Here is a 24,828-nt window from a genome sequence, read left to right as displayed (position 1 = left end):
CCAGGTCTTTTAAAAATATTTTACACATCTCAATAGATTAGAACAGTGGTATTTTCTTATAGTCTAGGGTCATTATTGTCGTCAGAGTCCATTGTACTAATCTATTGGGCCTTTTGAATAATTCAAAATTAACAGGTCACAGCAAAGTATTCAGGTTTTCCGTAATTTTGTGTTCCAGGACGTTTGAAAATATTTTACACATCTCAATAGATTAGAACAGTGGTATTTTCTTATAGTCTAGGGTCATTATTGTCGTCAGAGTCCATTGTACTAATCTATTGGGCCTTTTGAATAATTTAAAATTAACAGGTCACAGCGAAGTATTCAGGTTTCCCGTAATTTCGTGTTCCAGGTCTTTTAAAAATATTTTACACATCTCAATAGATTAGAACAGTGGTATTTTCTTATAGTCTAGGGTCATTATTGTCGTCAGAGTCCATTGTACTAATCTATTGGGCCTTTTGAATAATTCAAAATTAACAGGTCACAGCAAAGTATTCAGGTTTTCCGTAATTTTGTGTTCCAGGACGTTTGAAAATATTTTACACATCTCAATAGATTAGAACAGTAGTATTTTCTTGTAGTCTAGGGTCTTTATTGTCGTCAGAGTCCATTGTACTAATCTATTGGGCCTTTTGAATAATTCAAAATTAACAGGTCACCGCGAAGTATTCAGGTTTTCCGTAATTTCGTGTTCCAGGACGTTTGAAAATATTTTACACATCTCAATAGATTAGAACAGTAGTATTTTCTTATAGTCTAGGGTTTTTATTGTCGTCAGAGTCCATTGTACTAATCTATTGGGCCTTTCAAATAATTCAAAATTATTAGGTCACAGCGAAGTATTCAGGTTTCCCGTAATTTCGTGTTCCAGGTCGTTTTAAAATATTTTACACATCTCAATAGATTAGAACAGTGGTATTTTCTTATAGTCTAGGGTCTTTATTGTCGTCAGAGTCCATTGTACTAATCTATTGGGCCTTTTGAATAATTCAAAATTAACAGGTCACAGCGAAGTATTCAGTTTTTCCGTAGTTTTGTGTTCCAGGACGTTTGAAAATATTTTACACATCTCAATAGATTAGAACAGTAGTATTTTCTTATAGTCTAGGGTCTCTATTGTCGTCAGAGTCCATTGTACTAATCTATTGAGCCTTTGTAATAATTCAAAATTAACAGGTCACTGCGAAGTATTCAGGTTTCCCGTAATTTCCTGTTCCAGGTCGTTTTAAAATATTTTACACATCTCAATAGATTAGAACAGTGGTATTTTCTTATAGTCTAGGGTCTTTATTGTCGTCAGAGTCCATTGTACTAATCTATTGGGCCTTTTGAATAATTCAAAATTAACAGGTCACAGCGAAGTATTCAGGTTTTCCGTAGTTTTGTGTTCCAGGACGTTTGAAAATATTTTACACATCTCAATAGATTAGAACAGTAGTATTTTCTTATAGTCTAGGGTCTCTATTGTCGTCACAGTCCATTGTACTAATCTATTGGGCCTTTTGAATAATTTAAAATTAACAGGTCACGGCGAAGTATTCAGGTTTTCCGTAATTTCGTGTTCCAGGACGTTTGAAAATATTTTACACATCTCAATAGATAGGAACAGTAGTATTTTCGTGCCGTCTAGGGTCTTTATTGTCGTCAGGGTCCATTGTACTAATCTATTGGGCCTTTCAAATAATTCAAAATTATTAGGTCACAGCGAAGTATTCAGGTTTCCCGTAATTTCGTGTTCCAGGTCGTTTAAAAATATTTTACACATCTCAATAGATAGGAACAGTAGTATTTTCGTTTCGTCTAGGGTCTTTATTGTCGTCAGGGTCCATTGTACTAATCTATTGGGCCTTTCAAATAATTCAAAATTATTAGGTCACAGCGAAGTATTCAGGTTTTCCGTAATTTTGTGTTCCAGGGCAATTGAAAATATTTTACACATCTCAATAGATTAGAACAGTAGTATTTTCTTATAGTCTAGGGTCTCAATTGTCGTCACAGTCCATTGTACTAATCTATTGGGCCTTTTGAATAATTTAAAATTAACAGGTCACAGCGAAGTAATCAGGTTTCCCGTAATTTCGTGTTCCAGGTCTTTTAAAAATATTTTACACATCTCAATAGATTAGAACAGTGGTATTTTCTTATAGTCTAGGGTCATTATTGTCGTCAGAGTCCATTGTACTAATCTATTGGGCCTTTTGAATAATTTAAAATTAACAGGTCACAGCGAAGTATTCAGGTTTCCCGTAATTTCGTGTTCCAGGTCTTTTAAAAATATTTTACACATCTCAATAGATTAGAACAGTGGTATTTTCTTATAGTCTAGGGTCATTATTGTCGTCAGAGTCCATTGTACTAATCTATTGGGCCTTTTGAATAATTCAAAATTAACAGGTCACAGCAAAGTATTCAGGTTTTCCGTAATTTTGTGTTCCAGGACGTTTGAAAATATTTTACACATCTCAATAGATTAGAACAGTGGTATTTTCTTATAGTCTAGGGTCATTATTGTCGTCAGAGTCCATTGTACTAATCTATTGGGCCTTTTGAATAATTTAAAATTAACAGGTCACAGCGAAGTATTCAGGTTTCCCGTAATTTCGTGTTCCAGGTCTTTTAAAAATATTTTACACATCTCAATAGATTAGAACAGTGGTATTTTCTTATAGTCTAGGGTCATTATTGTCGTCAGAGTCCATTGTACTAATCTATTGGGCCTTTTGAATAATTCAAAATTAACAGGTCACAGCAAAGTATTCAGGTTTTCCGTAATTTTGTGTTCCAGGACGTTTGAAAATATTTTACACATCTCAATAGATTAGAACAGTAGTATTTTCTTGTAGTCTAGGGTCTTTATTGTCGTCAGAGTCCATTGTACTAATCTATTGGGCCTTTTGAATAATTCAAAATTAACAGGTCACCGCGAAGTATTCAGGTTTTCCGTAATTTCGTGTTCCAGGACGTTTGAAAATATTTTACACATCTCAATAGATTAGAACAGTAGTATTTTCTTATAGTCTAGGGTCTTTATTGTCGTCAGAGTCCATTGTACTAATCTATTGGGCCTTTCAAATAATTCAAAATTATTAGGTCACAGCGAAGTATTCAGGTTTCCCGTAATTTCGTGTTCCAGGTCGTTTTAAAATATTTTACACATCTCAATAGATTAGAACAGTGGTATTTTCTTTTAGTCTAGGGTCTTTATTGTCGTCAGAGTCCATTGTACTAATCTATTGGGCCTTTTGAATAATTCAAAATTAACAGGTCACAGCGAAGTATTCAGTTTTTCCGTAGTTTTGTGTTCCAGGACGTTTGAAAATATTTTACACATCTCAATAGATTAGAACAGTAGTATTTTCTTATAGTCTAGGGTCTCTATTGTCGTCAGAGTCCATTGTACTAATCTATTGAGCCTTTGTAATAATTCAAAATTAACAGGTCACTGCGAAGTATTCAGGTTTCCCGTAATTTCCTGTTCCAGGTCGTTTTAAAATATTTTACACATCTCAATAGATTAGAACAGTGGTATTTTCTTATAGTCTAGGGTCTTTATTGTCGTCAGAGTCCATTGTACTAATCTATTGGGCCTTTTGAATAATTCAAAATTAACAGGTCACAGCGAAGTATTCAGGTTTTCCGTAGTTTTGTGTTCCAGGACGTTTGAAAATATTTTACACATCTCAATAGATTAGAACAGTAGTATTTTCTTATAGTCTAGGGTCTCTATTGTCGTCACAGTCCATTGTACTAATCTATTGGGCCTTTTGAATAATTTAAAATTAACAGGTCACGGCGAAGTATTCAGGTTTTCCGTAATTTCGTGTTCCAGGACGTTTGAAAATATTTTACACATCTCAATAGATAGGAACAGTAGTATTTTCGTGCCGTCTAGGGTCTTTATTGTCGTCAGGGTCCATTGTACTAATCTATTGGGCCTTTCAAATAATTCAAAATTATTAGGTCACAGCGAAGTATTCAGGTTTCCCGTAATTTCGTGTTCCAGGTCGTTTAAAAATATTTTACACATCTCAATAGATAGGAACAGTAGTATTTTCGTTTCGTCTAGGGTCTTTATTGTCGTCAGGGTCCATTGTACTAATCTATTGGGCCTTTCAAATAATTCAAAATTATTAGGTCACAGCGAAGTATTCAGGTTTTCCGTAATTTTGTGTTCCAGGACAATTGAAAATATTTTACACATCTCAATAGATTAGAACAGTAGTATTTTCTTATAGTCTAGGGTCTCAATTGTCGTCACAGTCCATTGTACTAATCTATTGGGCCTTTTGAATAATTTAAAATTAACAGGTCACAGCGAAGTATTCAGGTTTTCCGTAATTTCGTGTTCCAGCACGTTTGAAAATATTTTACACATCTCAATAGATTAGAACAGTAGTATTTTCTTATAGTCTAGGGTTTTTATTGTCGTCAGAGTCCATTGTACTAATCTATTGGGCCTTTTGGATAATTAAAAATTAACAGGTCACAGCGAAGTATTCAGGTTTTCCGTAATTTTGTGTTCCAGGACGTTTGAAAATATTTTACACATTTCAATAGATTAGAACAGTAGTATTTTCTTATAGTCTAGGGTCTCTATTGTCGTCAGAGTCCATTGTACTAATCTATTGAGCCTTTGTAATAATTCAAAATTAACAGCTCACTGCGAAGTATTCAGGTTTCCCGTAATTTCCTGTTCCAGGTCGTTTTAAAATATTTTACACATCTCAATAGATTAGAACAGTGGTATTTTCTTATAGTCTAGGGTCTTTATTGTCGTCAGAGTCCATTGTACTAATCTATTGAGCCTTTGTAATAATTCAAAATTAACAGGTCACTGCGAAGTATTCAGGTTTCCCGTAATTTCCTGTTCCAGGTCGTTTTAAAATATTTTACACATCTCAATAGATTAGAACAGTGGTATTTTCTTATAGTCTAGGGTCTTTATTGTCGTCAGAGTCCATTGTACTAATCTATTGGGCCTTTTGAATAATTCAAAATTAACAGGTCACAGCGAAGTATTCAGGTTTTCCGTAGTTTTGTGTTCCAGGACGTTTGAAAATATTTTACACATTTCAATAGATTAGAACAGTAGTATTTTCTTATAGTCTAGGGTCTCTATTGTCGTCAGAGTCCATTGTACTAATCTATTGAGCCTTTGTAATAATTCAAAATTAACAGGTCACTGCGAAGTATTCAGGTTTCCCGTAATTTCCTGTTCCAGGTCGTTTTAAAATATTTTACACATCTCAATAGATTAGAACAGTAGTATTTTCTTATAGTCTAGGGTCTCTATTGTCGTCAGAGTCCATTGTACTAATCTATTGAGCCTTTGTAATAATTCAAAATTAACAGGTCACTGCGAAGTATTCAGGTTTCCCGTAATTTCCTGTTCCAGGTCGTTTTAAAATATTTTACACATCTCAATAGATTAGAACAGTGGTATTTTCTTATAGTCTAGGGTCTTTATTGTCGTCAGAGTCCATTGTACTAATCTATTGGGCCTTTTGAATAATTCAAAATTAACAGGTCACAGCGAAGTATTCAGGTTTTCCGTAGTTTTGTGTTCCAGGACGTTTGAAAATATTTTACACATCTCAATAGATTAGAACAGTAGTATTTTCTTATAGTCTAGGGTCTCTATTGTCGTCACAGTCCATTGTACTAATCTATTGGGCCTTTTGAATAATTTAAAATTAACAGGTCACAGCGAAGTATTCAGGTTTTCCGTAATTTCGTGTTCCAGCACGTTTGAAAATATTTTACACATCTCAATAGATTAGAACAGTAGTATTTTCTTATAGTCTAGGGTCTTTATTGTCGTCAGAGTCCATTGTACTAATCTATTGGGCCTTTCAAATAATTCAAAATTATTAGGTCACAGCGAAGTATTCAGGTTTTCCGTAATTTTGTGTTCCAGGACGTTTGAAAATATTTTACACATCTCAATAGATTAGAACAGTAGTATTTTCTTATAGTCTAGGGTCTTTATTGTCGTCAGAGTCCATTGTACTAATCTATTGGGCCTTTTGAATAATTCAAAATTAACAGGTCACAGCGAAGTATTCAGTTTTTCCGTAGTTTTGTGTTCCAGGACGTTTGAAAATATTTTACACATCTCAATAGATTAGAACAGTAGTATTTTCTTATAGTCTAGGGTCTTTATTGTCGTCAGAGTCCATTGTACTAATCTATTGGGCCTTTTGAATAATTCAAAATTAACAGGTCACAGCGAAGTATTCAGTTTTTCCGTAGTTTTGTGTTCCAGGACGTTTGAAAATATTTTACACATCTCAATAGATTAGAACAGTAGTATTTTCTTATAGTCTAGGGTCTCTATTGTCGTCAGAGTCCATTGTACTAATCTATTGAGCCTTTGTAATATTTCAAAATTAACAGGTCACTGCGAAGTATTCAGGTTTCCCGTAATTTCCTGTTCCAGGTCGTTTTAAAATATTTTACACATCTCAATAGATTAGAACAGTAGTATTTTCTTATAGTCTAGGGTCTTTATTGTCGTCAGAGTCCATTGTACTAATCTATTGGGCCTTTCAAATAATTCAAAATTATTAGGTCACAGCGAAGTATTCAGGTTTTCCGTAATTTTGTGTTCCAGGACGTTTGAAAATATTTTACACATCTCAATAGATTAGAACAGTAGGATTTTCTTATAGTCTAGGGTCTTTATTGTCGTCAGAGTCCATTGTACTAATCTATTGGGCCTTTTGAATAATTCAAAATTAACAGGTCACAGCAAAGTATTCAGGTTTCCCGTAATTTTGTGTTCCAGGACGTTTGAAAATATTTTACACATCTCAATAGATTAGAACAGTAGTATTTTCTTATAGTCTAGGGTCTTTATTGTCGTCAGAGTCCATTGGACTAATCTATTGGGCCTTTCAAATAATTCAAAATTATTAGGTCACAGCGAAGTATTCAGGTTTTCCGTAATTTTGTGTTCCAGGTCGTTTTAAAATATTTTACACATCTCAATAGATTAGAACAGTAGTATTTTCTTATAGTCTAGGGTCTTTATTGTCGTCAGAGTCCATTGTACTAATCTATTGGGCCTTTTGAATAGTTCAAAATTAACAGGTCACAGCAAAGTATTCAGGTTTCCCGTAATTTTGTGTTCCAGGACGTTAGAAAATATTTTACACATCTCAATAGATTAGAACAGTAGTATTTTCTTATAGTCTAGGGTCTTTATTGTCGTCAGAGTCCATTGTACTAATCTATTGGGCCTTTTGAATAATTCAAAATTAACAGGTCACAGCAAAGTATTCAGGTTTCCCGTAATTTTGTGTTCCAGGACGTTTGAAAATATTTTACACATCTCAATAGATTAGAACAGTAGTATTTTCTTATAGTCTAGGGTCTTTATTGTCGTCAGAGTCCATTGTACTAATCTATTGGGCCTTTTGAATAATTCAAAATTAACAGGTCACAGCGAAGTATTCAGTTTTTCCGTAGTTTTGTGTTCCAGGACGTTTGAAAATATTTTACACATCTCAATAGATTAGAACAGTAGTATTTTCTTATAGTCTAGGGTCTTTATTGTCGTCAGAGTCCATTGTACTAATCTATTGGGCCTTTTGAATAATTCAAAATTAACAGGTCACAGCGAAGTATTCAGTTTTTCCGTAGTTTTGTGTTCCAGGACGTTTGAAAATATTTTACACATCTCAATAGATTAGAACAGTAGTATTTTCTTATAGTCTAGGGTCTCTATTGTCGTCAGAGTCCATTGTACTAATCTATTGGGCCTTTCAAATAATTCAAAATTATTAGGTCACAGCGAAGTATTCAGGTTTTCCGTAATTTTGTGTTCCAGGACGTTTGAAAATATTTTACACATCTCAATAGATTAGAACAGTAGGATTTTCTTATAGTCTAGGGTCTTTATTGTCGTCAGAGTCCATTGTACTAATCTATTGGGCCTTTTGAATAATTCAAAATTAACAGGTCACAGCAAAGTATTCAGGTTTCCCGTAATTTTGTGTTCCAGGACGTTTGAAAATATTTTACACATCTCAATAGATTAGAACAGTAGTATTTTCTTATAGTCTAGGGTCTTTATTGTCGTCAGAGTCCATTGGACTAATCTATTGGGCCTTTCAAATAATTCAAAATTATTAGGTCACAGCGAAGTATTCAGGTTTTCCGTAATTTTGTGTTCCAGGTCGTTTTAAAATATTTTACACATCTCAATAGATTAGAACAGTAGTATTTTCTTATAGTCTAGGGTCTTTATTGTCGTCAGAGTCCATTGTACTAATCTATTGGGCCTTTTGAATAATTCAAAATTAACAGGTCACCGCGAAGTATTCAGGTTTTCCGTAATTTTGTGTTCCAGGACGTTTGAAAATATTTTACACATCTCAATAGATTAGAACAGTAGTATTTTCTTATAGTCTAGGGTCTTTATTGTCGTCAGAGTCCATTGTACTAATCTATTGGGCCTTTCAAATAATTCAAAATTATTAGGTCACAGCGAAGTATTCAGGTTTTCCGTAATTTTGTGTTCCAGGACGTTTGAAAATATTTTACACATCTCAATAGATTAGAACAGTAGTATTTTCTTATAGTCTAGGGTCTTTATTGTCGTCAGAGTCCATTGTACTAATCTATTGGGCCTTTCAAATAATTCAAAATTATTAGGTCACAGCGAAGTATTCAGTTTTTCCGTAGTTTTGTGTTCCAGGACGTTTGAAAATATTTTACACATCTCAATAGATTAGAACAGTAGTATTTTCTTATAGTCTAGGGTCTCTATTGTCGTCAGAGTCCATTGTACTAATCTATTGAGCCTTTGTAATAATTCAAAATTAACAGGTCACTGCGAAGTATTCAGGTTTCCCGTAATTTCCTGTTCCAGGTCGTTTTAAAATATTTTACACATCTCAATAGATTAGAACAGTGGTATTTTCTTATAGTCTAGGGTCTTTATTGTCGTCAGAGTCCATTGTACTAATCTATTGGGCCTTTCAAATAATTCAAAATTAACTGGTCACTGCGAAGTATTCAGGTTTCCCGTAATTTCCTGTTCCAGGTCGTTTTAAAATATTTTACACATCTCAATAGATTAGAACAGTAGTATTTTCTTATAGTCTAGGGTCTTTATTGTCGTCAGAGTCCATTGTACTAATCTATTGGGCCTTTTGAATAATTCAAAATTAACAGGTCACCGCGAAGTATTCAGGTTTTCCGTAATTTTGTGTTCCAGGACGTTTGAAAATATTTTACACATCTCAATAGATTAGAACAGTAGTATTTTCTTATAGTCTAGGGTCTTTATTGTCGTCAGAGTCCATTGTACTAATCTATTGGGCCTTTCAAATAATTCAAAATTATTAGGTCACAGCGAAGTATTCGGGTTTTCCGTAATTTTGTGTTCCAGGACGTTTGAAAATATTTTACACATCTCAATAGATTAGAACAGTAGGATTTTCTTATAGTCTAGGGTCTTTATTGTCGTCAGAGTCCATTGTACTAATCTATTGGGCCTTTTGAATAATTCAAAATTAACAGGTCACAGCAAAGTATTCAGGTTTCCCGTAATTTTGTGTTCCAGGACGTTTGAAAATATTTTACACATCTCAATAGATTAGAACAGTAGTATTTTCTTATAGTCTAGGGTCTTTATTGTCGTCAGAGTCCATTGGACTAATCTATTGGGCCTTTCAAATAATTCAAAATTATTAGGTCACAGCGAAGTATTCAGGTTTTCCGTAATTTTGTGTTCCAGGTCGTTTTAAAATATTTTACACATCTCAATAGATTAGAACAGTAGTATTTTCTTATAGTCTAGGGTCTTTATTGTCGTCAGAGTCTATTGTACTAATCTATTGGGCCTTTTGAATAATTCAAAATTAACAGGTCACCGCGAAGTATTCAGGTTTTCCGTAATTTTGTGTTCCAGGACGTTTGAAAATATTTTACACATCTCAATAGATTAGAACAGTAGTATTTTCTTATAGTCTAGGGTCTTTATTGTCGTCAGAGTCCATTGTACTAATCTATTGGGCCTTTCAAATAATTCAAAATTATTAGGTCACAGCGAAGTATTCAGGTTTTCCGTAATTCTGTGTTCCAGGACGTTTGAAAATATTTTACACATCTCAATAGATTAGAACAGTAGGATTTTTTTATAGTCTAGGGTCATTATTGTCGTCAGAGTCCATTGTACTAATCTATCGGGCCTTTTGAATAATTTAAAATTAACAGGTCACAGCGAAGTATTCAGGTTTTCCGTAATTTTGTGTTCCAGGTCGTATGAAAATATTTTACACATCTCAATAGATTAGAACAGTAGTATTTTCTTATAGTCTAGGGTCTTTATTGTCGTCAGAGTCCATTGTACTAATCTATTGGGCCTTTCAAATAATTCAAAATTAACAGGTCACTGCGAAGTATTCAGGTTTCCCGTAATTTCCTGTTCCAGGTCGTTTTAAAATATTTTACACATCTCAATAGATTAGAACAGTAGTATTTTCTTATAGTCTAGGGTCTTTATTGTCGTCAGAGTCCATTGTACTAATCTATTGGGCCTTTCAAATAATTCAAAATTATTAGGTCACAGCGAAGTATTCAGTTTTTCCGTAGTTTTGTGTTCCAGGACGTTTGAAAATATTTTACACATCTCAATAGATTAGAACAGTAGTATTTTCTTATAGTCTAGGGTCTCTATTGTCGTCAGAGTCCATTGTACTAATCTATTGAGCCTTTGTAATAATTCAAAATTAACAGGTCACTGCGAAGTATTCAGGTTTCCCGTAATTTCCTGTTCCAGGTCGTTTTAAAATATTTTACACATCTCAATAGATTAGAACAGTAGTATTTTCTTATAGTCTAGGGTCTCTATTGTCGTCACAGTCCATTGTACTAATCTATTGGGCCTTTTGAATAATTTAAAATTAACAGGTCACAGCGAAGTATTCAGGTTTTCCGTAATTTCGTGTTCCAGCACGTTTGAAAATATTTTACACATCTCAATAGATTAGAACAGTAGTATTTTCTTATAGTCTAGGGTCTTTATTGTCGTCAGAGTCCATTGTACTAATCTATTGGGCCTTTCAAATAATTCAAAATTATTAGGTCACAGCGAAGTATTCAGGTTTTCCGTAATTTTGTGTTCCAGGACGTTTGAAAATATTTTACACATCTCAATAGATTAGAACAGTAGTATTTTCTTATAGTCTAGGGTCTTTATTGTCGTCAGAGTCCATTGTACTAATCTATTGGGCCTTTTGAATAATTCAAAATTAACAGGTCACAGCGAAGTATTCAGTTTTTCCGTAGTTTTGTGTTCCAGGACGTTTGAAAATATTTTACACATCTCAATAGATTAGAACAGTAGTATTTTCTTATAGTCTAGGGTCTTTATTGTCGTCAGAGTCCATTGTACTAATCTATTGGGCCTTTTGAATAATTCAAAATTAACAGGTCACAGCGAAGTATTCAGTTTTTCCGTAGTTTTGTGTTCCAGGACGTTTGAAAATATTTTACACATCTCAATAGATTAGAACAGTAGTATTTTCTTATAGTCTAGGGTCTTTATTGTCGTCAGAGTCCATTGTACTAATCTATTGGGCCTTTCAAATAATTCAAAATTATTAGGTCACAGCGAAGTATTCAGGTTTTCCGTAATTTTGTGTTCCAGGACGTTTGAAAATATTTTACACATCTCAATAGATTAGAACAGTAGTATTTTCTTATAGTCTAGGGTCTTTATTGTCGTCAGAGTCCATTGTACTAATCTATTGGGCCTTTTGAATAATTCAAAATTAACAGGTCACAGCGAAGTATTCAGTTTTTCCGTAGTTTTGTGTTCCAGGACGTTTGAAAATATTTTACACATCTCAATAGATTAGAACAGTAGTATTTTCTTATAGTCTAGGGTCTTTATTGTCGTCAGAGTCCATTGTACTAATCTATTGGGCCTTTTGAATAATTCAAAATTAACAGGTCACAGCAAAGTATTCAGGTTTTCCGTAATTTTGTGTTCCAGGACGTTTGAAAATATTTTACACATCTCAATAGATTAGAACAGTAGGATTTTCTTATAGTCTAGGGTCTTTATTGTCGTCAGAGTCCATTGTACTAATCTATTGGGCCTTTTGAATAATTCAAAATTAACAGGTCACAGCAAAGTATTCAGGTTTCCCGTAATTTCCTGTTCCAGGTCGTTTTAAAATATTTTACACATCTCAATAGATTAGAACAGTAGTATTTTCTTATAGTCTAGGGTCTTTATTGTCGTCAGAGTCCATTGTACTAATCTATTGGGCCTTTCAAATAATTCAAAATTATTAGGTCACAGCGAAGTATTCAGTTTTTCCGTAGTTTTGTGTTCCAGGACGTTTGAAAATATTTTACACATCTCAATAGATTAGAACAGTAGTATTTTCTTATAGTCTAGGGTCTCTATTGTCGTCAGAGTCCATTGTACTAATCTATTGAGCCTTTGTAATAATTCAAAATTAACAGGTCACTGCGAAGTATTCAGGTTTCCCGTAATTTCCTGTTCCAGGTCGTTTTAAAATATTTTACACATCTCAATAGATTAGAACAGTGGTATTTTCTTATAGTCTAGGGTCTTTATTGTCGTCAGAGTCCATTGTACTAATCTATTGGGCCTTTCAAATAATTCAAAATTAACAGGTCACTGCGAAGTATTCAGGTTTCCCGTAATTTCCTGTTCCAGGTCGTTTTAAAATATTTTACACATCTCAATAGATTAGAACAGTAGTATTTTCTTATAGTCTAGGGTCTTTATTGTCGTCAGAGTCCATTGTACTAATCTATTGGGCCTTTCAAATAATTCAAAATTATTAGGTCACAGCGAAGTATTCAGTTTTTCCGTAGTTTTGTGTTCCAGGACGTTTGAAAATATTTTACACATCTCAATAGATTAGAACAGTAGTATTTTCTTATAGTCTAGGGTCTCTATTGTCGTCAGAGTCCATTGTACTAATCTATTGAGCCTTTGTAATAATTCAAAATTAACAGGTCACTGCGAAGTATTCAGGTTTCCCGTAATTTCCTGTTCCAGGTCGTTTTAAAATATTTTACACATCTCAATAGATTAGAACAGTAGGATTTTCTTATAGTCTAGGGTCTTTATTGTCGTCAGAGTCCATTGTACTAATCTATTGGGCCTTTTGAATAATTCAAAATTAACAGGTCACAGCAAAGTATTCAGGTTTCCCGTAATTTTGTGTTCCAGGACGTTTGAAAATATTTTACACATCTCAATAGATTAGAACAGTAGTATTTTCTTATAGTCTAGGGTCTTTATTGTCGTCAGAGTCCATTGGACTAATCTATTGGGCCTTTCAAATAATTCAAAATTATTAGGTCACAGCGAAGTATTCAGGTTTTCCGTAATTTTGTGTTCCAGGTCGTTTTAAAATATTTTACACATCTCAATAGATTAGAACAGTAGTATTTTCTTATAGTCTAGGGTCTTTATTGTCGTCAGAGTCTATTGTACTAATCTATTGGGCCTTTTGAATAATTCAAAATTAACAGGTCACCGCGAAGTATTCAGGTTTTCCGTAATTTTGTGTTCCAGGACGTTTGAAAATATTTTACACATCTCAATAGATTAGAACAGTAGTATTTTCTTATAGTCTAGGGTCTTTATTGTCGTCAGAGTCCATTGTACTAATCTATTGGGCCTTTCAAATAATTCAAAATTATTAGGTCACAGCGAAGTATTCAGGTTTTCCGTAATTCTGTGTTCCAGGACGTTTGAAAATATTTTACACATCTCAATAGATTAGAACAGTAGGATTTTTTTATAGTCTAGGGTCATTATTGTCGTCAGAGTCCATTGTACTAATCTATCGGGCCTTTTGAATAATTTAAAATTAACAGGTCACAGCGAAGTATTCAGGTTTTCCGTAATTTTGTGTTCCAGGTCGTATGAAAATATTTTACACATCTCAATAGATTAGAACAGTAGTATTTTCTTATAGTCTAGGGTCATTATTGTCGTCAGAGTCCATTGTACTAATCTATTGGGCCTTTCAAATAATTCAAAATTATTAGGTCACAGCGAAGTATTCAGGTTTTCCGTAATTTTGTGTTCCAGGACGTTTGAAAATATTTTACACATCTCAATAGATTAGAACAGTAGGTTTTTCTTATAGTCTAGGGTCTTTATTGTCGTCAGAGTCCATTGTACTAATCTATTGGGCCTTTTGAATAATTCAAAATTAACAGGTCACAGCAAAGTATTCAGGTTTCCCGTAATTTTGTGTTCCAGGACGTTTGAAAATATTTTACACATCTCAATAGATTAGAACAGTAGTATTTTCTTATAGTCTAGGGTCTTTATTGTCGTCAGAGTCCATTGGACTAATCTATTGGGCCTTTCAAATAATTCAAAATTATTAGGTCACAGCGAAGTATTCAGGTTTTCCGTAATTTTGTGTTCCAGGTCGTTTTAAAATATTTTACACATCTCAATAGATTAGAACAGTAGTATTTTCTTATAGTCTAGGGTCTTTATTGTCGTCAGAGTCCATTGTACTAATCTATTGGGCCTTTTGAATAATTCAAAATTAACAGGTCACCGCGAAGTATTCAGGTTTTCCGTAATTTTGTGTTCCAGGACGTTTGAAAATATTTTACACATCTCAATAGATTAGAACAGTAGTATTTTCTTATAGTCTAGGGTCTTTATTGTCGTCAGAGTCCATTGTACTAATCTATTGGGCCTTTCAAATAATTCAAAATTATTAGGTCACAGCGAAGTATTCAGGTTTTCCGTAATTTTGTGTTCCAGGACGTTTGAAAATATTTTACACATCTCAATAGATTAGAACAGTAGGATTTTCTTATAGTCTAGGGTCATTATTGTCGTCAGAGTCCATTGTACTAATCTATCGGGCCTTTTGAATAATTTAAAATTAACAGGTCACAGCGAAGTATTCAGGTTTTCCGTAATTTTGTGTTCCAGGTCGTATGAAAATATTTTACACATCTCAATAGATTAGAACAGTAGTATTTTCTTATAGTCTAGGGTCTTTATTGTCGTCAGAGTCCATTGTACTAATCTATTGGGCCTTTCAAATAATTCAAAATTATTAGGTCACAGCGAAGTATTCAGGTTTTCCGAGGGGATAACGTGAGAGAGACAAGAGTGAGATAGACAGTGTAATATGACACGTCTTGAGCAGATCTGGCGCAAGATATGCCCAAGCATCTGCAGATAGATTCTGGTGCAAGATATGCTCAAGTTAACTGTATCAATACATCTTGAGCAAGATATATTCAAGAATCTTGTACAATTCTTGAAGTATAACATTACACAAAGTTTTTAAACAAGTCATGCACAAGGCTTGCAATATAAATCTGTGGACCAGTGTCTGCAGCAAGAAACAGAGTCATATAAAGACATAGACAACTAGTGGATTTGAGACCAGGCTTTACGCAAGACTTTCACAAGATCAACTTCTGTACGACATCTTGAGCAAGCCTATGTAGAATCTATCAAAAGATTCTTGAGAAAAGTGCCTTGACCAGCGACTTGTACTGGAAATTGTTACATGGGATGTTAAAAATAATGTCGAGTATCACAAAAGAATTCTTGGAAAATTTTTATTTTTAACGTATACGTGTGTAACTTTTTTTAACACTCGAAACATGTTAAAGTAACATATGAATAAGTGTAAAACGTTCGTTTTACACACGGTATGTGTTGATTTTGACACATCCTTTTTTACTGTGTACATTTAGAGCCTATAGATCTATATATTAGTATAGATTTCCGTTATGAACTCATGTTCATGAATATAAAATTTTTTCTGTTGTATATTTATACACTGTAAAAAGAGCGGTGTTAAAAATGGACTCATTTTAACTCCGCCCGGTGTTAAAATAAAATTACACCGGTGTTAAAAATACCGGTGTTAAATCGGGGTAACCGGTGTAAAAACGGAGTAAAATCGGTGTAAACGCGGGGTAACCGATGTAAAAGCGGAGTAAAATCGGTGTAAAGGCGGGGTAACCGGTGTAAAAACGGAGTAACATCGGTGTAAAAGCGGAATAACCGGTGTAAAAGCAGGGTATACTGCGTCCGCTTGGATTATTAACTATAAAGATTATAAAACACAAAAAATGTCAGTTCTTTATGAAAATTAATAAAGAATATCATTTATTAACAAGTATAGTGATCGAGTAAGTGAAAATATTCACAAAGTAAAATATTTTAACACTGGTAAAGAATATCTACACCGGCGGCGGCGTTATTTTAACACTGGTCTAGAATATTTACACCGGTGGCGGCGTTATTTTCACACCGCTTTCAGGGGTAAATTTAACACCGATAATTTTAACACCTACACCTTTTGGACTTACCCCGGTGATTTTTTACAGTGTAGTAGCAAGATGAACGTCATAGTTCAAGGATGGCAGAGCGTTTCTGCCGCTACTGAACAGTCCGAACTGGCGATAACCGGAAATAAGTTAGCCTATTCTAATTTGGAAATTACGGTTAACGCTTTCGTCGAAGACTACAATTCCACTGTAAACTTCATACGGTCAACCATCGAAGCTACCAATACCAAGCTTCGGACCGAAGTAACGCCAGTCATTTTTGCTTTCGGCCGAACTGGATCCGGGAAGTCTTCAACCTTGATCGGTGACCCGGCACGGAAAATTCCAGGCCTGGCTTCATCTTTGTTTCCCGATGCAGCTCCAGACGATCTTCGTTTCCGGTAAGTAGCATATGTTTTCATTACCGTTCTAGGAGGGTACCCCATTTTGCCTGCAAAATTAAAAAGTTTTTTGTTTTAACGGCAACTGAAGTTTTGTTTATTTACTTTGAATATCATTAAAAACAAAAAGATTTAGCGTATTTGAGTCCTCGAAACCTCAATATTTTCTCAAGAACCTTGCTTGTCCCCCTCCTTACCTTATCGGGTGGGGTAAATATTTTTTTGGACTACGCAAGCCCAATTTTAAAGAAAAATTATTCCTAGAGACATTGATAATAATATAAAAAATAAATATTTATGTTATGATGTAATATAGAATATATCATATTACTGTAAAAAAAGGTACCTTTTACGCTGTCAATAACAGAGGCGCACCCGTGTCAGAGTTACTTTCAAGTTCAGAATGTAACAGTTCTTGAATGAAGTTCTCATCAGGGACACCATAAGCAGCTGGGTGTAATCTCGTAGCGAGCACTGAACTACTTCCGCTGCTTCAACTTAGTACCGGTGACTATTCTCTTCCCAATGTTTATTTTATCTCCCAAAAATAAATCACGGTAAATCTTTATTGCTCGATTACGGAATATCACCGTAATTTTACCTCATTAGTGCGATTTACCGTGATTTACTTTAAATCACGGTGAATCAGGACCGTCAGAGATATTAAATATCACGTAGGTTTACACTACACTTGATATTTTTAGAGGTATGGTCACGCACTTTATTTTTATTTTCTCTCCGTGATTTCACAGAGTACAAGAATGGTCATCGAAGACAACGAAGCGAAACCATTTCCGGGACATCGTGCGTACCCAGGACCCTGCTGTTACGGAACGTTCCTTTATCCCTTGGAACGAGTTGACGTGGGAGGAATTCAGCGAATTTTGGCCGACGTTAGAAAGACGTACTGTAAAGGATAACGGAGTCCATCAAAAGTCATCCCGTGGAGTTTTAATTATCGAAATTGTAAGTAATATTTAAAAAATAAAATATTGAATGATTAGTGTCATTTATTAAATAAATTATGTTCCGCGTTTAAGCATTTAAAATAACTTGTTTTGTTTGCTTTGCCGTAGGAGCGAAAATCCACGGAAAAAAAGGTTTTCCTCATCGACATTCCTGGGTTACAAAGGAAAGAACGTGATCAGGGAGGTGATCATCAGCCATCTCCCGTCACCAAGTGGATTTCATCGATGACGACGTCCTTCATGATGTATTTGAGAAAGGACTCGTCGGCTGATCCAGTCTGGCTGGAAATCGATGCGGTTTTTCCGGATAAGACAGTCGCATTTCTGTTGGCGTGTATTAAGCGTCCATATATAAGAAAAAATGTCTATTCGACGATTAACTTTTTGCACGGGTTCAAAGACTTGCGGCCGGGCGATTGGCGACCTGGCGGTTCAAGACAATCAATTTCTCCGGCACCGCACAGAAGACAGCGGCCAGATCAAGTATCTCCATCGAGGAACTTACTGCAAGTTCCAGCAATTACAGTCGATGCCGCCGCTCCAGCAATGTCCCGTGATATATTTGAAGAGCTCATTGAACAGATGAGGGACTTGAGCATCAATAAATTTAACCAACTCGGTGCTGATGTCGAAAATAACCATGCTGCAATCACCGAAATCCATGCTGCAGTCACTGAAAACCTTGCTGCAATCACCGAAAACAATGCTGCAATCACCGAAAACAATGCTGCAATCACCGAAAACAATGCTGCAATCACCGAAAACAATGCTGCAATTAACGAACTGAGAGAATTACACGATGCTGATTTAGACATTCTCAAAGTTCAATACCAGGATTCGATCAACGAACTGAGAGATTTACATGTTGCTGATATCAACAACCTCAAAGTTACTTACGAGGCTAAGATCGACGAACTTACAGTTCGATACGATGCTCAGATTAACAATCTCCTTGCTGCGTTCAACCAACTTCAAACCCGACACGATGCAGAAATACGAGATTTAAGAGCCCAATTGGAGAATCAGCAAAGGGAGCACCGCCAATCTATCGTGACACCACCTAGAGCATCACCTCCACCTCAAGATGTACAAGCGGATGCAGCTCCAGTCGAACAACAACAGCCTGAAGAAGAAAATCGGCAGTCAGAATCAGCTCGTGAATCGAGTAGTACAAATCAGTCTAATTCACCACGAGATTCGTCACAAGATGATTTTCCGGATGTGACGTTTACTTCTTCAGCCTCACCTGGCAGTGAGATTTCTGGTGCTGATGAGTCGGCTATCGCATCTCCAGCTCCACCAGTACCTAGTTGCTCGTCAGAATCTCCAGAAAATGCTCAGCGTTCTAGGTACGCCCTGAGGTCACGATCTAACGTTCGGGATAGTATCATCCATAACTTCCTCGGCGATCACGTGAGTGGCCGTAGACCCGCTGTTTTACCGTCCAGTAGTTCAAGTGATGACGATGACAGCGATGCAAGAAAAACAAGTTTGATGCTGCGTACGTTAAAATTAGATGACCCCCAACGAGCAAGGATCAACTACACATCAACGCTATCCTTTGCTGTCGACGACGCAAATCTGTACGCGAACACCAATTTCGCGGATCACATCGGTTGGCACGGAAGATCAACAACGTATTGGAAGTGCAAGACATGCGATAAACCTTTCAAGTCATGGGCAGTTATTCTCCATGTCTGGGCATGTCATCTCGATGGATTACTCAAATGCGATGTAGAAGGATGCGACTTCGTTTGCCGTAGCCACACTACAATGAGACTCCACTCCACCACACATTAACTGGTTAGTTACTACATTAATATAAAAAATTTAATATATAATTTTGTCCTTTCAAATGAAAAATAATTATTGACACATTTTCATAAAAGAAAAATGAAAGAAATATTTTCAAGTTCGCAAAATACTTTCACTTATCATCTAATTCATCTCAAGCCTTTTATTTGTCGTGCACGTATTTAAATATATTTATGTGTATAGTATTTATATTATATTTCAGATGCTAATGAAAAATTTTTTTTAATGTTTAAGGTCAGTCCACTGAAGAACAAGCTGGCATAAATTCAACTGAGAGGTATTCCCTCAAGCTCTGAGATACCAATGACCAGGTAAATTTCTAATTATGTGAATTGACGAAAAATCTTTTTTCTATAAAAGTGATCAGATTTTTTTTTTTATTGAAAACACAAAACTATTTAATTTGTTGCAATTATGTGGTAACTGACCGATTATTTTTTTTCCATTAGCCAAGTTCTTCCATCCGTATTGGGTCAACACATTACGAATCATTCAAGCTCTGTGGATTCATTGACCAGGTAAATTTTTTACTGTGGAAATTAAAGAAAAGTTTTTTTTTTTTATGAAAGTGATTGAATTCTTTCTTTAATTACAAACAAAAAACTATTTCTTCAATATATTACATTTCAGGATTGGGTGGATAAAGCCGGGTACCCCACAATTTTCAAAAAAAATTTTTTTTTTTTGTTTTTTAAAAAATTCAAAATCACTTTTGTAAAAATCACTTCTGAATTTTTTTTTGTTAAACTTTTTTAAAAATCGAGTGTCAGTCAAAAAAACGTTAATGACTTTTGTTTACGGTAAAAACTATTTTTTTTTTCCTTTGTGTCTAATAGTTATGTGAAATGCAATTTTTCTTTATGTAAATTACTTACAAGAAAATTTAATTCAATCAAATTTATTAAATTTCCATAAATTTCTTTTTCTTCTTTCTGGGGAATACCCAATTTTTCCCGGAAACTTGATGTTTTTTTTATAACTAAAAATTTATTTTGTTTTTCTTTAAATATCATTAGAAAAAAAAAAAAATTTAGCGTAATTGAGTCCCAGAAAGCTTGGTATGCCCCCCCCCCCCCCCTAATATGGTAACTAAGCTATTGATGTTCTTTCAGGTGGTTTCTCATTGTAGTGATGATGCAGTATAGAGTGTTGCATTCTCTACATTGCATTTTAATGATACATCGATATGAGTCAACCAGACATGGGGAGTAATTACCCATGTTTTGAAAGGAGTATCGCATTACTTGTACCTCCAAAGCGATGTAGATCTACCGACCCAAGTGATGGACTCCGTGAAATTGGTGTTCGTCTAGACGGTAAAGGATCACGTTGGTGTTATGCTTATCCAAGGACGTTGGGGATCTTTTAACATCAAATGACTCAGCATCGCTCTTGTTTTACTTGCATCGTTGTCATAATCATCACTTGAACTTCCTGAAGATAAAACAGCGGGTTTACTGCTACCCGCTTGATCGACTGTGAGATACTTCTTGATGATACTATCCTGTAGGTTGATTCATGACCTCAGGCCGTACTTAGGAAGCTGAGTATTATCCGGAGATTACGACGAGTCGCTAGACACTAGTGAAGCTGGAGCTGCACTAGACGACTCATCAGTATCAGAAATCTCACTTTCAGGTGACGCTGAAGAAATAAACATCCGGAAAATCATCTTGTGATAAAGCTCGTGGTGAATTAGACTGATTTGTACTAGTCGATTCTCGAGCTGATTCCGATTGCCGATTTTCTTCTTCAGACTGTTGTTCGACTGAAGCAGCATCGGCTAGTAAACCTTGAGGTGAAGGTGATACTCCAAGTGGCGTAACAACAGGTTGGCAATGCGCCATTCGCTGATTCTCTATATGGGCTCTTAAATCTTGTATTCCTGCATCGTGTCGGGTTTGGAAAAGGTTGAACACAGCAAGGAGTTTGTTATCCTGAGCATCGTATCGATCTGTAAGATCGTTGATCTTAGCCTCGTAATTAACTTTGAGGTTGTTGATACCAGCATCATGTAAATCTCTCAGTTCGTTGATCTGAGCCTGGTGTGGAACTTTGAGATTGTCGAAATCAGCATCATGTAAATCTCTCAGTTCGTTGATTGCAGCATGGTTTTCGTTGATTGCAGCATGGTTTTTGTCGACATCAGCACTGAGTCGGTCAAATTTATTAATGCTCAAGTCCCTCATCTATTCAATGAGCTCTTCAAATGTGTCACGGGACATTGCTGGAACTTGCAGTAAGTTCCTCGATGGAGATGCTTAATTTGGCCGCTGTCTTCTATGCGGTACCGGAGAAATTGATTGCCTTGAACCGCCAGATCGCCAATCGTCCGGCCGCAAGTTTTTTAACCCGTGCAGTAAGTTAATCGTCGGATAGACATTATTTTTTATGTAAGGACGCTTGATACACGCCAACAGAAATGCGACTGTCTTATCCGGAAAAACTGCATCGATTTCCAGCCAGACTGGATCAGCCGACGAGTCCTTTCTCAAATACATCATGAAGGACGTCGTCATCGACGAAATCCACTTGGTGACGGTAGATGGCTGATGATCACCTCCCTGATCACGTTCTGTCCTCTGTAACCCAGGAATGTCGATTAGGAAAACCTTTTTTTCCGTGGATTTTCGCTCCTACTGAATATATTCATGATGAATTGACGTGGACTCCATTATCCTCTACAAAACGTCTTTCTATGGTCGGCCGGAATTTGCTAAATTCCTCCCACGCCAACTCGTTCCAAGGGGATAAGGAACTTTCCAGTGCAGTAGGGTCCTGGTTGCGCACGATATCCCGGAACTGGTTTTGTTTAGAGCCATGAGATGACCATTCTTGTGCGACTTACCGGAAACGAAGATCGTCTGGAGCTGCATCGGAAAACAAAGAGGAAGCCAGGCCTGGAATTTTTCGTGGCGGGTCACCGATCAAGGTTGAAGACTTGCCGGATCCAGTTCAGCCGAATGCAAAAATGACTGGCGTTACTTCGGTCCGAAGCTTGGTATTGGAAGCTTCAATGGTTGACCGTATGAAGTTTACGGAGGATTCATAGTCTTCGACAAAAGCGATAACCGTAATTTCCAGATTAGAATACGCTAACTTATTTCCGGTTATCGTCAGATCGGACTGTTGAGTAGCGGCAGAAACGCTCTGCCATCCTTAAACTATGACGTTCATCTTGCTACTATAAATATACAGCAGAGCAAATCATATATCTATAAACATTTAATTATGAGTGTAAATATAAAAACATATGTATACATGTATACATTTGTATATATATGCACATTCAGCGACGAACTTCTAGGATTAGATTAAAATAATCACTGCTTAATTCGCCATATACCAAAGGGTGAAATTTTGTGAACCATAACTCATTATCTGAAGATAAGAAGAACTGAAGATAAGAAGAGGAGTGATTTAAAAATAAATTTGAGGGGTGAGCGACGTTTCATCCAAGTATATGACAGTTGAAGCTCTTCAGGTGTGTCTATCCTATAACTCAACTAAGACGTCTTGTTGGGAAGTACATGTTGGCATTGTTATAAATTGAGTCAAGCATATGGACGACTCACTGCGAGAGGCGCGAGCTGTACAGTGCAATTTCGCAAAATCAACTAAGAAAACAGAAGTAATTTTTATAAAATAAATTAATTAAATGAATAATTAATGACATTATTAATTTTTGATTATCGTTTTAATTTATTCCAGACTTGTGGATTGAAGCTGATACTCAGGTGACCAGTAACTGCCGACGAATTTCTCCTGTTGCCAGAAATTGTTTTGTCGCAAGACTACAAACCCAGTAGTGCAATTAACAAGAAAAAAAACTGCTCTGGAATTACTGGTGGGGATTCAGCCTCTGGTATTTTGTCAGCCGTCAAATCCTCTATTGCCGTTGGAAATTCTTCTGTATGAGGCACCATCGGGTTCGAATCTATGGCATCAAGTCACAGTGGATATTTCATTTAAACAAAAAGTCATTGATTGACAAGTATATTAATTAATTGTTTTATTTTTTGAATTAATTATTATTATAAGTTTAGTTTAAATTTGTTTTTTTATATATGATCATATATTTATACTATATAATTTTTGATTATGAAATAATTATATCCGCGATGGTCACAAGGAGCCTAGACTTCATGGCCAAAAACAAATAATTAAATTAAGAGAAAAAAAAAATAAAATTAATAGCTTTCAGTTAACGCTCTAGTAAGGTCGAATAAAAAATTACCAGACCTTAAATTGTTAAAAGTTGAGCTTGATCGGTCGGTAGGGACATTTTTTAAAAATGTTTTTTTTAGATAAGTTGTAATGTAGTCGATGGATTGATTGCAAAATCTAAAGTTTTTGATCACAAAACTTTTTAACGATCAGAACGTTTATAGATTAAAATATAAATTTTTTTAATTTTCACTTAGGGGAGATCTTTTGTCTCAATCTTAATTTTTTTTGTCGCCATGTGTGTAAAATATTTGAGGCGCCCAACCTCGTGAAAGTGATATATTTCAAATATTATGTACTTAACGATTCTTTGATGCGTAAATACATATTTAAATAATTATTTAAAGTACAACTCAAAGTTTCATTAGAATTTAATTAAAAATATTGTAAACTATAATTTAATTTTTATAAAACTGAAGTTAAACGACGTCTACTAATATTTTAATGTTTCAAAAAACGATACATTTCACCTGGAATTTTTTTAATTTTCTACACGTACATATTTTTTTTTTTTTAAATTGTTTGTTGAAAAAAAAATTCAAAAATTATTAATTGTCTGTTAACTTCAGGATCATAACTTTCTTCTGTAAAAATTTAATTTATTTATTTACAAAAAAAAAATTATTTATTGTCTGCTTTCATTATCATTAGAATTTTTACCAGTTCGAGTTTTTTTGTTCATTTACTAAATGTATGATGAAAGCAGAAATGATTTGATATATTAAATTTATCAGCGATGCTAAAAGTAACAGACACCTGAAAATTTTTTTTAAAATCATGATACAATTTTTTTTAAATTGACGCATTTTTAAAATATTTTCCTTAGTATTTATACTGTTTATTAAAAGTAAAAAAATTTTTAAATGTCTTTTACTTTTAGCATCATAATTTATTAGTATAATAAATAAATTTGTCTCTTCTTATAATTATTTATCTATATAAATATTAAATGACAATAATATTCAACAACTCTTATATTGGTTGTAAATTTAAATGTTATATTTTGTACTTTTATTATAAATACAAGCAAAAATAACTTTTATATAAATATCATGTAAAAACTAATTTAATTTTTATGAAACTGAAGTTAA

General features: G+C 34.8%; 1 protein-coding gene across 1 annotated transcript in view; it reads left to right on the top strand.

The window, feature by feature from the left end:
• LOC130675907 (uncharacterized) overlaps positions 1–24,828 on the top strand; it is a 54,022-nt gene extending 29,194 nt beyond the window's left edge. Inside the window, exons 2-8 of the mRNA XM_057481807.1 lie at positions 16,387–16,727; positions 17,480–17,693; positions 17,804–19,498; positions 19,745–19,821; positions 19,960–20,028; positions 20,623–23,141; positions 23,222–24,828. Coding sequence (XP_057337790.1) covers positions 16,399–16,727; positions 17,480–17,693; positions 17,804–19,495 — 2,235 coding nt within the window. The 5' untranslated portion in view covers positions 16,387–16,398 and the 3' untranslated portion in view covers positions 19,496–19,498; positions 19,745–19,821; positions 19,960–20,028; positions 20,623–23,141; positions 23,222–24,828. The remainder of the gene's footprint in view (positions 1–16,386; positions 16,728–17,479; positions 17,694–17,803; positions 19,499–19,744; positions 19,822–19,959; positions 20,029–20,622; positions 23,142–23,221) is intronic.

This window comes from Microplitis mediator, chromosome 10, assembly GCF_029852145.1.
Source record: "Microplitis mediator isolate UGA2020A chromosome 10, iyMicMedi2.1, whole genome shotgun sequence".
Lineage (NCBI taxonomy): Eukaryota > Metazoa > Arthropoda > Insecta > Hymenoptera > Braconidae > Microplitis > Microplitis mediator.
Note: the sequence above shows the minus strand (reverse complement) of the source record. Positions and strands in the feature narration are given on the sequence as shown.